The following is a 14,836-nucleotide window of genomic DNA, read 5'->3' on the forward strand; positions in this document are numbered from 1 at the left end:
CAGTTACACGCTGTGATCTAAGTACAATTTAGCGCAAAGAATTTTACAGACCCAAGATACAGTTATACATACGCACGCACTCTGGACCAGATACCGGCATCAGCAAGAAACCTCCGTCAATCAGCAATCAGCAAGAAGACTCCAGACTGGGGTCACAACACACACATTTATGCCCTTACAGAAACAGACAACACAATAGAGAGGTTTGTTGCTGATCCCATTGGTTCCCAGTGCGGGTGCATCTGTTACAGGATATTTAACAGGTTGATTCAAATGGACACAGGTCAGCCTCCGACAGCCTATTGTCTCCTCTATTCCCCCTGCATGCAAATCTAAGCTGTTAGTTTCACAAAATACATTTTGGTGCTTTATATCTCTACGGTCCATAAGTTAAGAATGCAGGTTGTGATCTTCACACCGATGATACCGGAAAGCTGTTGAGAAACTGCAGATCAGTATAATACCAAACACGGCTTACTTATCACGTATTAAACCTTAGATACCAAAATAGCCTTTATTTCACAGCATTTGTAATAAATGAATAAAACTTGGATCTTATACTTTAAAGCTATGGAACCTTTTATGTGAGTGTGCATTATGTAAGTATTAGGGGTTTGGGAAAAGATGCTAGTTAGGTTTATCTGATTTGGGGCAGATGTGCACGCATGCAGCCAATAAACAGCATTCGCATGCAGGATATTGTGCATTCGCTAATGTGCGTCATGTGATTCTATTTATGATGGATTTAATATATATATATCTATATATATATATATATATCATTTCTTACTAACATTTTCAAACTGCAATGCAAATGTGTTATGGGCAGTGAGCTTCACCCTCAAATAGGTTGGAGACCCCCAACCATGCTGGTGCCAGCCTGTCTGACAGTGAGTTTAAAAGAGCAGATTTAATTCAAGTGTCTGGGCCATATTACAATTGCCACAGCTACACCTGTCCACATGTGGAGTCTCTCCATTTACATGCAAAAACACCCACAGTTTCCGGTGTATTGTTTTTTTCTAATTCCTTTTCTCAGGAAGCTGTTTTTCTAGCTGCTAACTGATACTGTGTTTGTTTTGGTATTTCTCTATGCAAGGTTGTCCCCAGAATGGGCCTGTCATGGCTTCTAAAAAGATTAGCAAAAACATTACCATCTGTACTTAGCTCGTGGGTTGTAACTTAAAATGGCGCTGGTCGCAAAATGGCGTCTTGCAGATTCTTATTTTTAAGATGGAGTCTGGTTGCCATTCGCAAGATGGCGTCGCTCCATGTTGTTGGTTTTTTTATTTTTTTATTTAAAGCACTGGATCAAGGAAAGGAATATATGTGCTTTATAAGTAAATGCAATTAGGATCTACAGGGATATGTGCAATAATTAAGATATTAATTGTTTACATTTAGGGCATATTGCAATATTCAGAACATATGTAACGATTTGATTATATATCAAATGTAAACTGTATGTGATGAATAGAATATCACCATAACCTATAGTGTATTATGCAACATTGTGTTGTTTTATAATTGGAAGAAAAATATATGTGCAATATAATTGGATACTAATATGTCCCACAGAGATATGTGCAATAATTAAGGCAATATTTGTTTACAAATAGGACATATGGTATGATTTAGGTCATGTGCAATTTGTTGATTTCACATCAAATATAAGCAATATGATGAATAAGATATTATTGTAACCCATAAGGAATTGTGTGATATTATGTTGTCTGTTTGCATTTGGGATATTTGACAATATTATGGACATGTGCAAATTGTTATTTCATGAATCAAGTGCAATATTTTAGTGGTTATACTATCTTGGTAACCTATAGGGAATTGTGCTATAATTAACACCATTTGATCCTTTAGGATTTTGAAACATTATTGTAGTAACTGATATAGATTAGAACTTGTTACTACAGTTTTATACATGTCAACATATAGATAGTCACTAACCACGTTTTTTCTTTTCCTTTTTCGTACTAATTTAACATTGGAATTTTTTCCTAAAGGTCCATTGTAATACACCTATTCCTAGGGTACGTTTAATATCTAAGATATTGGGCCTAGTTGCTGTACTAACATAAATATTTTTATGATTCTGTTCATTTATTTTATTGCCATTATTTAAGTTACCTATAGGGAATTATGCAATATTAAGGTGTTAAACAACTTGGACAATCTGTTAATAATTACTACTCTCTTGATATAAGAAGGAATATTAATTGATTATTGAACACATTAGATATTAATTTTGAACATTTATGGTTGGAGGTTAGTACCTGGATATATAGATCATTCAGGAATATATTTGTTATAATATAATTTCGCCTTGAATCATTTAATTCAATTTTTTTTAAAAAAAGTAGGTAATAAAAGTTAAGTTTTAATTATCATAACCATTAAATTTCTAGTAAAGAGTGCCCCACAAAAGGAATTTCTTTTTTACACTTGCAAGTTATAATAATATAGATATTTACATATTTATTCCAGGGAGCACCACCAACACATTGTTATTTATACAATTATTTATCTAGAATAACATGTCACAGTTGTTGTTTTTTTAATTAATTTACACCTATATTTATTCTTCCTGTGCAGGGTCCTATTCCCCTTTCCCTTTTCCCATTTAATCAACATTATAGCAAATGAAAGAAGACATTTTAGGCATTACCAAGAATTTGTTTTCGAATAAGGCTCTTGTAAAATGCGTCAACACTTATTTTACTCTAGCAAGAAAAGTACATGTGTATTGTTCTTTTAAAGTGCAAAATTTTAGAACCCAAAGTTTCTCAAGCCTGTAAGTCATCTATGTATTGATTGGGTTCAAATTGTTTGTACATTCTTATACATGACTTCTTGGGGGATTTTATACCTTTATGATCGGGCTGTATTGTACAATTATGAGTTGGTTAAACTGTAGCAAATTTTACATCATTTGTGTTTTGGGACAGGCAGAGATTTTTATTGGTTGTATAGTGAAATATCCTATTTTTTTTAATTTTAAGTCTGTTATACCAGGAATTAGAGATGAGTGGTTCGGTTCTACTCGGTTCTAGTGCCAAAATAGTGCAAGTTTGGATTTATCTTAATGGCTATCCAAAACACGTGACAACCGGATAGGCAATAAGATTTCGCTTTTCAGATCCGAATGTAACCCGAGTAGAACCTAACTGCTCGTCTCTACCAGGAATAATGGCAAAAATGTGAAAAACATTCAAAAAAATTACAAGAATTCTTTCCATTATTGACCCCCCCAAAAAATCACAAAACAACTTATTACTTGAGTAAAAATGGTCTTACTGTACCTCAATTTTCACTATCTGTGGGTTGTCTGCTACAGAAGCAACCCATTCTTCATAGACTTCGTGCCCAGGAAAGGATCCCTTTTTCTGCCAGGCAAGTTTAGCAGAATACTCAGATCTGCCCCCTTTTGTCAAGGAGACATATTTTTCTGCAGACTGTAGAAATGAACCTGAAGGATAAAATGGCGGGAGGAGACACAGGTGAGGGATTTAGTGTGAGGCATAGCAATGCAATGCACAGGCAGCCATATTTTTTTCACATTTAGGGTTGAATTCAATTAACCGTCGTAAATTATCGGGGCTAAATGAATACCGGCCTTTATATTACAGATGTGTCTACACACCATGGTTAGCAATTCATACTTTTTACTGCATTTTGTATTCTATTCGCATCATAGCCGCATACAAAGTCGCTTACAGTGTACCAGGCCTACTAGCTTAGTTTTGTGTCACAAAGTAATCGGTATAAAGTTGCAGATTAAATATAAAGACACGCAATGTGTGGTATTGTGCGGTCGCTCGTATCAAACCCATATCTTTGGCATTTTTACCCAGATTAGCAATTTACATTTATGTTTCTTATTAGTGATGCTGGTCTTGAAAGAAGTCTGCATACAGACCAAAACGCCTGACCTTTTCCAGAATGGGAGGTGAATAAAACTATACTGTATTTGTTGAAAGGAGCCTGGTGAGTGTCTTTCATTTTTCACTGTATAAAGAAGATATATATATATATATATATATATATATATATACACACACACTTATTCCATCCACCTGGACAAAGCTCAGTCCAGCACTTAATTGTAAGCATAACGTGGCCCCTGTAGAGAGTTACCGGTGGGTAGTTTGAACAGCCGTCGGGCACTTGCAATGATATTTGAATCCCTGCTGTTCAATAAATCTTCCTACATGCTTATGCTGTAAGTACTGGTCTCTGCTCAGATGGATGGGGTACGTGTTGATATACCAAGTATGATTTAAGAACCCTGCACATTATATTGGATCTGTATCTATACTAGCTGATGTACCCTGCTTCACTCGGTTAGACCTTAGATATTTACAGTTCCCATTTCCACCTCACCACTACAGTAACATATTAATCCTTCACCTCTAAAGTAATTCATCCCCTCCATCACTGCTATAGTAAGACATTACCCTCCCTCACCTGTGTACATTATCCCCTTTCTCACCTCTGTAGCAACACAGCTAAGCATTTTCCTCTCACGCCCATGTTGTAACACATTTAACAATTCACCATTCCCCTCCCTCATCTGTGTAGAGATGCAACCCCTCCCTCACACCTGTAGCAACACATTACTCTCATTCACACCTGTAGCAACACAGCTAAACATTTTCCTCCCATGCCCATGTTGCAACACATTTAACAATTCACCATTCCCCTCCCTCATCTGTGTAGAGATGCAACCCCTCCCTCACACCTGTAGCAACACATTACTCTCATTCACACCTGTAGTAACTTATTCCCCTCCCTCACCTCTGGAGTAACACATTCCACCCTCACCTCGGCAGTAACACATTATCCCCACCCACCCCTGTAGTAATACATTCCTACATTCCCTGCCCATGTTGTAACCCATTCCCTTCCCTCACCCTGTAGTAACACATTTGACATTCCCCTTCCTCACCTGTGTAATTCACCTTCCTCACCTGTGTAGTAACACATTCCCCTCCCATACCTGCATAGTAACACATTCCCTTCCCTCACCTCTATAGTAACACATTCCTTTCCCTCGCCTCTATAGTATAGGTGCCCATCCACTAGCAGACATGAAAACGACTGCACAATTACAACATTGTAATTGTGCAGTCGTTTGTCAGTCTGTGTTGAGCCTGCACTGAACGAGCAGTCATTCAGTGCAGGCTCATCAATTTATCTGCAAACATGCTCAACCTGATGTTATCGGCAGGTTGTCCAGCATGTTTGCACTATGATAGATGTCTAAATGACTAGCAGGCACGCGCATCGCTGGTCGTTTTAGACATTTTTCCAAACAATTTGCAAATGATTTATGAACGATTGAATGATCAAGCGATCGTTACCGTTCAATCGCCAAACTTAGTCGTCTAGTGGATGGGCACCTTAACACATTCCCCTCTCACTGCTGTTGTAACACATTTTCATCTCTCACCTCTGTAGTAACATATTCCTTCCCACACCTGTACTAACACATTCCCCTCCCATACCTATGTAGTAACACATTCCCTTCCCCAACTATTTCAATAAGGGGAGCCACACCAATTATCAGTGATGTTTGGCAGCACTTGGGGTGACATTTGGTGTTTGAATATTGAACTGTTCTGCAGCCATGATGAGACGGCTTCCTCGTCGCTCGCTGGGTATCGCGCATGCGCACGACGGAGCTCCCTCTGTTGTGTGCATGCGCACTTGGGCACCATCGACCCGCTTGCGAGCGTACAGCGCTCGCGAGCGGGTCAGAATCAGGCCCAGACTCTGCACTGAATAAAACATTTGGAGATTTGTGCTAACTTTTCAACTATGACTTTCTCAACTTTTATTCCAATTAGAACGTAACAAACAGTGACAGTCTCCTGTATATAATCACTCATTGTACCATTCTCCAAGAGATGAGAGTTCTTCTAAATGTTAACTTACCTTCATAGCGCTCTGACATCTTGTTTGTTGTGCATTTATTTTTAACTTTTGTTTTCGTCCAAAACAAAAACCTAATGCGCGTCTCCTGTCTTGAACACTCTGTTGATTCTTGTTGGGTTAGACCTGTCAAAAGATACTTTGTAAAGATTAAAGATAAAAAAAATAAATAAAGAAAGAACTTGTCCCTCAATAAAAAAATTTAGCATTTAGTTAAAATACAAGGGACCATGACTGCCCCGTCTGTCCCATGCTACACTGCTTTCTTTTCTAATGGGTAACCCTGGTTACATGAACTTCCCATTCGTATGATCGGGAACATTAGAGGGGCGATTTATGGACACATGCTCAGACTGTTTGAATGAGACTTAGGGACTGATGTAAGCCTGTGTCTTGTGGACGGGTTTTGCATTTTTAAGGGCTGTACTTGCTCTGTAGCCAAACTGACCCCAATTACTGGTGCTAAGTAGCAGCAGCATATTGCGCCCCCGGGGATGGGGTGGCTATGTGTCTGCATGCCACCGGTGAGGGATAGAGGCAGAGTTGTGGGGCAGCCCTCTTTCCTCTGTCCTCCTCTGTGTTGGTGCTGAATTGTCAGCATGGGGCATTTCTCGCTGTGCCCTCTGCTGGCAGGTGCTCTAACCGCATAGGTCAGGCAGACCATGGATGGAGTGATCACATATACGCGTACATCTCGCATACAGGTGAATAACAGCATTTGGTGGACGGCTTGCATGAAACGCTGAACCGCCAGTGTGGGACAGTTAAGCCGGGTACACATTAGACGATGTGTACCCAGCACGACATCACTGATGACGGGACCCAGCATGCGTCAAGTGCATACACGCTTGCCGATGCCGGGTCCGTCGGGGGCGGGGAGGGACATGTGCTGTTGCATACTGCAGAATTCAGCATGACATGGTTAGCGACATCCCCCGCCAGCCCTGCAGTAGGGCCGACAGGCGATGCCACTATTGACCCGCAGGTGCGCGCATTTCATGGGGACACACTACTAGACGATGTACCTGATATGTCGCTCTGATCCGCCGGATCAGATGACATATTGTCTAGTGCAGGACTGGCCAACCAGTCAGAGTTGAAGAGCCGATCGCTTGCACGCGCTTTCGGCTCACGCGCATAAATTGAAGCATGTCCTAACTGTCACAAGTCCACACCCCATTTTTGTGCGCATGCCTTTGGTATGACATTCGCAGGAGCATGACCTTGTATCACACCCCTGTTTTTAGTCACGCTGATGGGTGAGCACAGCACTTTGAAAATACACAATTTACATGAAGTTCCCAATGTAATTTTTGCACTGTTGAAGTGAAAGAAAAAGCCAGAGCAATATAGAAAACATTGAAATAGCCACGTTCACATAAAATACACAGAAACAAGCCAGTTCCACATAAAATACATTTAAAATACATATTGAAATCCAGAACCACATAAAATACATTGAGGAAGCCAGTGCCCATTATGCTGTGCCCCCTGTAGTTGTGCCCCATATGCAGTGCCCCCTGTAGTTGTGCCCATTAAGCAATGCCTCCAGTAGTTGTAGCCCTTATGCAATGCCCACTATTGCTGTCCCCATTATGCAAGGCCCTCAGTAGTTGTGCCCCTTTTGCAATGCCCCCTGTAGTTGTGCCCATTAAGCAATGCCCCCAGAAGTTGTGGCCCTTATGCAATTCCCCCTGTAGCTGTGCCCATTATGCAGTGCCCCCAGTAGTTTTCCCCTTTCTGCAATGCCCCCTTGTTATGCCCATTAAGCAATGCCCCCAGTATTTGTGGCTCTTATGCAATGCGCAATGCACCTTTTGTGAAATTAACATTTCTGGACGGTAACTGGGGGACCACCGTTCCGAGCCACAGGAGTTTTATGAAAGTGTCCTGGGCATGTAAGCTGACCTTCCGTGCTCTATCGTAGCTCGTGGATGAAGCAGGGACATCTGTTTCGGCTGGAGCGTTTGCACCCAACATGGGTCTGATGTCGGTCCGAATACTAATTGGACAGATTTTTAGTATACAAAGGTGGATTTCCACATTAGCATAATGTAGTAAGTAGGCTGAAAAGTCCCCATTTGTGATGGTTCATTCTGTATTGTGAATATAGACTATATCTATTTATTTTAATACAGTTTTACAACAGAACGTCTAACGTAGCAATTTGATACATGACAGATGTATGATTATTCATTACCTGAAGTTTTCATCTCTTCCACACTATACTGGTAGAGAAGGTCATAGGATCCACCCATTGTGCCTTTAGTGATGTAATGGGTGCCAAAATTCTCAAATATTCTACTATACAGGGGATAGTTGTATTCCAAGGGAAGATGATAAAGTTCCATCAGAAAGACATTTGATAGCCAGAGACTGTCCTTTTTCAGAGCAAAATCTGACACCGAGATCACTTTATTGACCCGTATAAAATTAGAATTCTAGTAAAGAAAATATATAATTCATTGTCTTCTCTTTATTAACATCAGACATATTTCATTACATTTGTTAAAAAAATCTATCAGGTTAAAAGTTAATGACATGAAACTAGGATTTAAAACATTTTATGTTACGTTGTTTTTTTGAACATAGTTAAAAGGAGTTGTCTACTTCGTTTAAGAACTTAACTACATCCCCTTCCCACAGAATAAGGCTGGTTAAATAATCACAGGTGTTAAGGAAATGCAATTGCGTTTGGAATGTGGTAGTAACTAGGGCTTGCAGTTCTTGTCAGTGGCAGTGAATGCGATTATATGGAGAATCTAGCATCCAAAAGGATACTACCACACATGTTATGTAACGGCTGGAGCAGTCTCATATGGGTATGGAGCCGTTGTAACCTAGACATTCCAACCTCAAACCGATATACATAGTTTTATCCAAGGGTATCAAAAGGGAAGGGGGTACTGATTACCAGGGACAGGGCTTCTCAGGGGGCCATCAAGGTGGTGAAATGACCCTCCCGGCAGTTTGGCCATACTCCCCAATAGTACCTGGTTGGCAACATGCCCGATTTGTAATGCCAGTGGGTAAGGGGTTAACCCCCCACCCCACGCAAGCGGTCCGATGGCACCAAGGACACGAGCCCCATCCAACCTAATTACACCACTGGACAGCTCACATGTCACTACCATGAATTCAAGGTTTGAAGAACACCTTATCACTAAATTACCATAATAACTTTACCTTTTTGCTAGAGGCTCGTGCAGATTCCTTAAAAGATGACGTGGATGTCCATTTTGAGCTAGATTTCACATTGAATAACACTGGAATTCCAAAATAGCCTTTCCCAGAAGACGATGCTGAATGGCAACTGCTACTCTCACGATTAAAATTATTCAGACTATCATAGAATTGAGAATCAAAATCATCCTTTTCAGTTCCCATCTGTAGGAAGACATGTTGAAAATATGTCAAAAAGACAATATAACAAAATGTATATATATTTTTGGTAATGTGTTTACTAAGATCCTATTTGCATCTCTTTGTGACCGGATGCTATCAGTACTCCCTACACCGACCTTTGCTGAGATGTTAATCAAACCTTCAACACCATAATTTCACTTACTGATCTAATGAACCTTTTAGCAGCCAATTCTGGAGCCGTCTACCCCTAGTAAACCATTAGACCCCTATTTCTCATCACCCTGGGTTGATCACTCCATATCCTTCCCATACTCTCCACCAGTGTCCCTCCTGGAACACCATCTATCCATCCATCTATCCGTCCATCCAACCAACCAACCAACCAACCATAATTTGACCATTTAACCCAGTTTCTCCACATTTCTGGACTAGACTGTCCACTGCTGTGACTACTGTTCTCTACTAGTGTAGTGCTATTATTATACATATGCTTCTGCCTTTATTATTGCAGAGTTATCTGCGATATTTTCATTATTCATATCCACACTCTTCTGCCACTGTTTTTTTCATTTTATTTCGCCTCTCTTTCCTCGACTCATTCCTCTTACTTCGCCTTCCTCTCACTGCCATCCACAAGATGTCGTCCTCCACTGTATTCACCCTCATACATCATTTGCTTCACTCAATCTTTTCCTCCCTCCACCATTAGTTCATGTTCTGCCTACTTCCTTTCTGGTCCTTCCACAAGTCCATCTTTTTGGTTCTCAGTACTTTCACATGACTCATTCTTTTTCTACGCTCTGCATGCATCACTGTATTTTTGTCAGGCTCTTCCATTTGCTGTCACCCACAACTCCTAACTATCTCCCTCTCTTTCTTTCCTCCTCTTTCTCTCCTAGGTCCACCCCACCAAGTCGCATACAGTACATACCTCCCTTTCTGCCCTCATAGTTCGTCCTTCGCCCCACTCATTCATCTCTTTCTAGCTGCCCCCTGCCAAGCCTCACACATACCAAGTCTCCCAGTGGTTCCCTTCTTTTTCTCTATGCATGTCTTGCCTGTCCCCAACCTGAGACTCTCCCCATCTCACTCCCCCTGCCCCCTATTATTATTATTATCCTTTATTTATATGGAGCCACAAGGGTTCCGCAGCGCATTACATAGTACCCTATGCACCAGTAACCCTGGCAAATGTATCCATGTGCACAATAATTAGCAGGGGGATGTAGTCTGGAAGCTGACGGTTTAAATGCTGACCGCCGGCTTCCAGACTTTCTAATCCCAGTGTGGTACTAATGACAGGCGTCGAAAACTCGACGCCTGTCATTAACCATATGCCAGAAGACCGATGCCCGGCATACCGAACAAAGGTAAGCCGGGCGCAGACAGCCGCGGGGGGGGGAGGGTTAGGTTTAGGGCTCCTGGGGAGACTTAGGGTTAGGCACCCCCCCGGGAGGGTTAGGTTTAGGCTAGGGGAAGGGGGGGTTAGGGTTAGGCACTTAGAGTGGGGATTAGGGTTAGGCACTTGGGGGGGAGGTTAGGGTTAGGCACCCTCAAGGAAGGGTTAGGGTTAGGGGGGGGGGAATTAGGTTAGCAATACTTACCTTAGGGACGATCAGGATCTTTACCCTTATTGGGCTGCCGCTTTCGGGATTTGAACCACCGGCCATGCAGCCGGTGGTAATACCTACTACACCCTTAGCAGGGCGCTAATAACTAAAATAATGTATATATTATAGTGCACAAATTAATTTTTATAAAGCTGCAAACCCACCTGTGAACCTGTGTAAGTTCACAAAAAAAAACAAAAAAAACTATAAAGCCATTCATTAGAAAATGAAAGGGTTTTGCGCTAATTTGTTGTATATACAAATTATATATTAATGCTATTCAATACTATTACCAAATATGGCAGAACCAAATTAGACCAAGACGCCAAAATAGTTTTAAATATATTTATATTAAATAATCTGAACCGGAGCTTATTAAACACTCAAACAACCTTTCCTTTACAGTCTAATGTGGTGAGATCTTAAAGTGACAAACTTTGCTCCATTAACATTATATTGAGGAAAAGAACCGGCTATTGGACGCACCTCTACATATAATTGTGCAGATTTTTTAGCATGTTATAGTGTATAGTACACCTGAATATATATGCTGTTTATGTTTTTTATGAATTAGATTAGTTAATATTAGGGGTGAGCGGGTTCGGATTTCTGAAATCCGAACCCCCCCGAGCCCCCCCGATCCGAGTCCGATCCGAATCAGGCTCGACTTTTCCCGCCTGACTCGGATCTGAAATCGAGGCAAAACGTCATCATCCCGCCTTCCGAGTCTCGCGGGTTTTGGATCCTATATAAGGTACCCACGTCGGCGCCATTTTCTCACTCGGCTGTGGACAGTGAAGAGGGAGGGTGGGAGTTAGGGCTGTGTAGTGTAGTGTAGTGTAGTGCTGCTGTTGTCCACTACTTCAAAGTCCATAGGGGCTGGCTGTGTTGTGCTGTGCTGCTGTTGTTAATAGGGGCTGTGTCCACTACTTCAAAGTCCATAGGGGCTGGCTGGACTGTGTTGTGCAGTCAGTTCTCCATAGGGGCTGTGTCCACTCCAAAGTCCTGTGCAGTGTCCCAGTCCTAAAGAGGTGCTGTAGTGTTGTCCAGGGGGTGCTCTGTCCATCAGGGGTGCTCCCCCCAAGTGCTAAAAAAATAATATATTTTCTGTGTTTGTGAATTGTGTGCGCAGTAGCCGCACGTGCATCAACAAAGTAGTGCCAAGCGTGCGCCTGTGTCATAAGTAAAGGGCCGGCTGGCTTGACCGTTAAAGGGTGCTGTAACCCCCGAAAGTACACTCCAGTCCAAACCAAAAAAAAATTATTTTCTGTGTTTGTGAATTGTGTGCGCAGTAGCCGCACGTGCATCAACAAAGTAGTGCCAAGCGTGCGCCTGTGTCATAAGTAAAGGGCCGGCTGGCTTGACCGTTAAGGGTGCTGTAACCCCCGAAAGTACACTCCAGTCCAAACCAAAAAAAAAATAATCTTCTGTGTTTGTGAATTGTGTGCGCAGTAGCCGCACGTGCATCAACAAAGTAGTGCCAAGCGTGCGCCTGTGTCATAAGTAAAGGGCCGGCTGGCTTGACCGTTAAAGGGTGCTGTAACCCCCAAAGTACACTCCAGTCCAAACCAAAAAAAAAATTATTTTCTGTGTTTGTGAATTGTGTGCGCAGTAGCCGCATGTGCATCAACAAAGTAGTGCCAAGCGTGCGCCTGTGTCATAAGTAAAGGGCCGGCTGGCTTGACCGTTAAGGGTGCTGTAACCCCCGAAAGTACACTCCAGTCCAAACCAAAAAAAAATTAATCTTCTGTGTTTGTGAATTGTGTGCGCAGTAGCCGCACGTGCATCAACAAAGTAGTGCCAAGCGTGCGCCTGTGTCATAAGTAAAGGGCCGGCTGGCTTGACCGTTAAAGGGTGCTGTAACCCCCAAAGTACACTCCAGTCCAAACCAAAAAAAAAATTATTTTCTGTGTTTGTGAATTGTGTGCGCAGTAGCCGCATGTGCATCAACAAAGTAGTGCCAAGCGTGCGCCTGTGTCATAAGTAAAGGGCCGGCTGGCTTGACCGTTAAGGGTGCTGTAACCCCCGAAAGTACACTCCAGTCCAAACCAAAAAAAAATTATTTTCTGTGTTTGTGAATTGTGTGCGCAGTAGCCGCACGTGCATCAACAAAGTAGTGCCAAGCGTGCGCCTGTGTCATAAGTAAAGGGCCGGCTGGCTTGACCATTAAAGGGTGCTGTAACCCCCAAAGTACACTCCAGTACAAACCAAAAAAAAAATTATTTTCTGTGTTTGTGAATTGTGTGCGCAGTAGCCGCATGTGCATCAACAAAGTAGTGCCAAGCGTGCGCCTGTGTCATAAGTAAAGGGCCAGCTGGCTTGACCGTTAAAGGGTGCTGTAACCCCCAAAGTACACTCCAGTCCAAACCAAAAAAAAATTTATTTTCTGTGTTTGTGAATTGTGTGCGCAGTAGCCGCACGTGCATCAACAAAGTAGTGCCAAGCGTGCGCCTGTGTCATAAGTAAAGGGCCGGCTGGCTTGACCGTTAAAGGGTGCTGTAACCCCCGAAAGTACACTCCAGTCCAAACCAAAAAAAAAATTATTTTCTGTGTTTGTGAATTGTGTGCGCAGTAGCCGCACGTGCATCAACAAAGTAGTGCCAAGCGTGCGCCTGTGTCATAAGTAAAGGGCCGGCTGGCTTGACCGTTAAAGGGTTCTGTAACCCCCAAAGTACACTCCAAACCAAAAAAATATATATTTTCTGTGTTTGTGACTTGTGTGCACTGTGGCTGCACGTGCATCAACAAAGGAGCAGCGCCAAGCGTGCGCCTGTGTCCCATAAGTAAAGAGCCGGCTGGCTCATTTCTTAAAGGGTGGTGTAACCCACAAAGTGCACTACTCTCCAGCAAAAATAAAAAAATATTTTCTGTGTTTGTGTGCGCTTTAGCCGCACGTATATATATCAATATAACATAAATGGAGGACCAAACTTTCTCTGATAAAAATAAAATAGGGAAAGATCAAGAACCACTTCCTACTAGTGCTGTTGCTGCTGCTGGGAGTTGTTCATCATCCCAGAGAGGAAGTAGGAACATCACTACTTTTACTAAACAATTGACCCTCCAACAGTCCCTAGCGATGAGGATGAAGTACGACAGCAGTCATCCTGAAGCAAAACGTATAACTGAGGCCTTGACTGCTATGTTGGTGTTAGACGTGCGTCCGGTATCCGACATTAGTGCTGTGGGATTTAGACAATTGATGGAGGTAGTGTGTCCTCGGTTCCAAATCCCGTCTAGATTCCACCTGCATCCTCAAAGCAGCAGCGACAAGCGTGCGTCTGTCTGTTAAAGGGTGGTGACACCCTCAAAGTGTGCTACACAAACAATTAAAATATTGTTCTTTTTTTTTCTGTCTTTGTGAAATGTGTGGGCTGTAGCCGCACCTGCATCCTTAAAGCAGCAGCGACAAGCGTGCATCTGTCTGTTAAAGGGTGGTGACACCCTCAAAGTGTGCTACACAAACAATTAAAATATTGTTCTTTTTTTTTCTGTCTTTGTGAATTGTGTGGGCTGTAGCCGCACTTGCATCCTCAAAGCAGCAGCGACAAGCGTGCGTCTGTCTGTTAAAGGGTGTTGTAACTCTCAAAGTGCTCCAAAAAATCAAAAAAAATTTTTTAATGTGTTTGTGACTTGTGTGCGATGTAGCCACACTTGCATCCTCAAAGCAGCAGCGACAAGCGTGCGTCTGTCTGTTAAAGGGTGGTGACACCCTCAAAGTGTGCTACACAAACAATAAAAATATTCTTCTTTTTTCTGTCTTTGTGAATTGTGTGGGCTGTAGCCGCACCTGCATCCTTAAAGCAGCAGCGACAAGCGTGCGTCTGTCTGTTAAAGGGTGGTGACACCCTCAAAGTGTGCTACACAAACAATTAAAATATTGTTCTTTTTTCTGTCTTTGTGAATTGTGTGGG

General features: G+C 42.2%; 1 protein-coding gene across 1 annotated transcript in view; it reads right to left on the bottom strand.

Moving 5' to 3' along the window:
- The window catches only part of C6 (complement C6), a 76,013-nt gene that overhangs the window by 27,674 nt on the left and 33,503 nt on the right, over positions 1–14,836 (bottom strand). The window contains exons 6-9 of the mRNA XM_088455249.1: positions 9,133–9,333; positions 8,147–8,387; positions 5,950–6,072; positions 3,315–3,481 (exon numbers count right to left, since the gene is read on the bottom strand). Of these exons, the coding sequence (XP_088311375.1) occupies positions 3,315–3,481; positions 5,950–6,072; positions 8,147–8,387; positions 9,133–9,333 (732 nt within the window). The remainder of the gene's footprint in view (positions 1–3,314; positions 3,482–5,949; positions 6,073–8,146; positions 8,388–9,132; positions 9,334–14,836) is intronic.

Source organism: Taudactylus pleione, unplaced genomic scaffold (assembly GCF_031769625.1).
Source record: "Taudactylus pleione unplaced genomic scaffold, aTauple2 ptg000647l, whole genome shotgun sequence".
Classification (NCBI taxonomy): domain Eukaryota; kingdom Metazoa; phylum Chordata; class Amphibia; order Anura; family Myobatrachidae; genus Taudactylus; species Taudactylus pleione.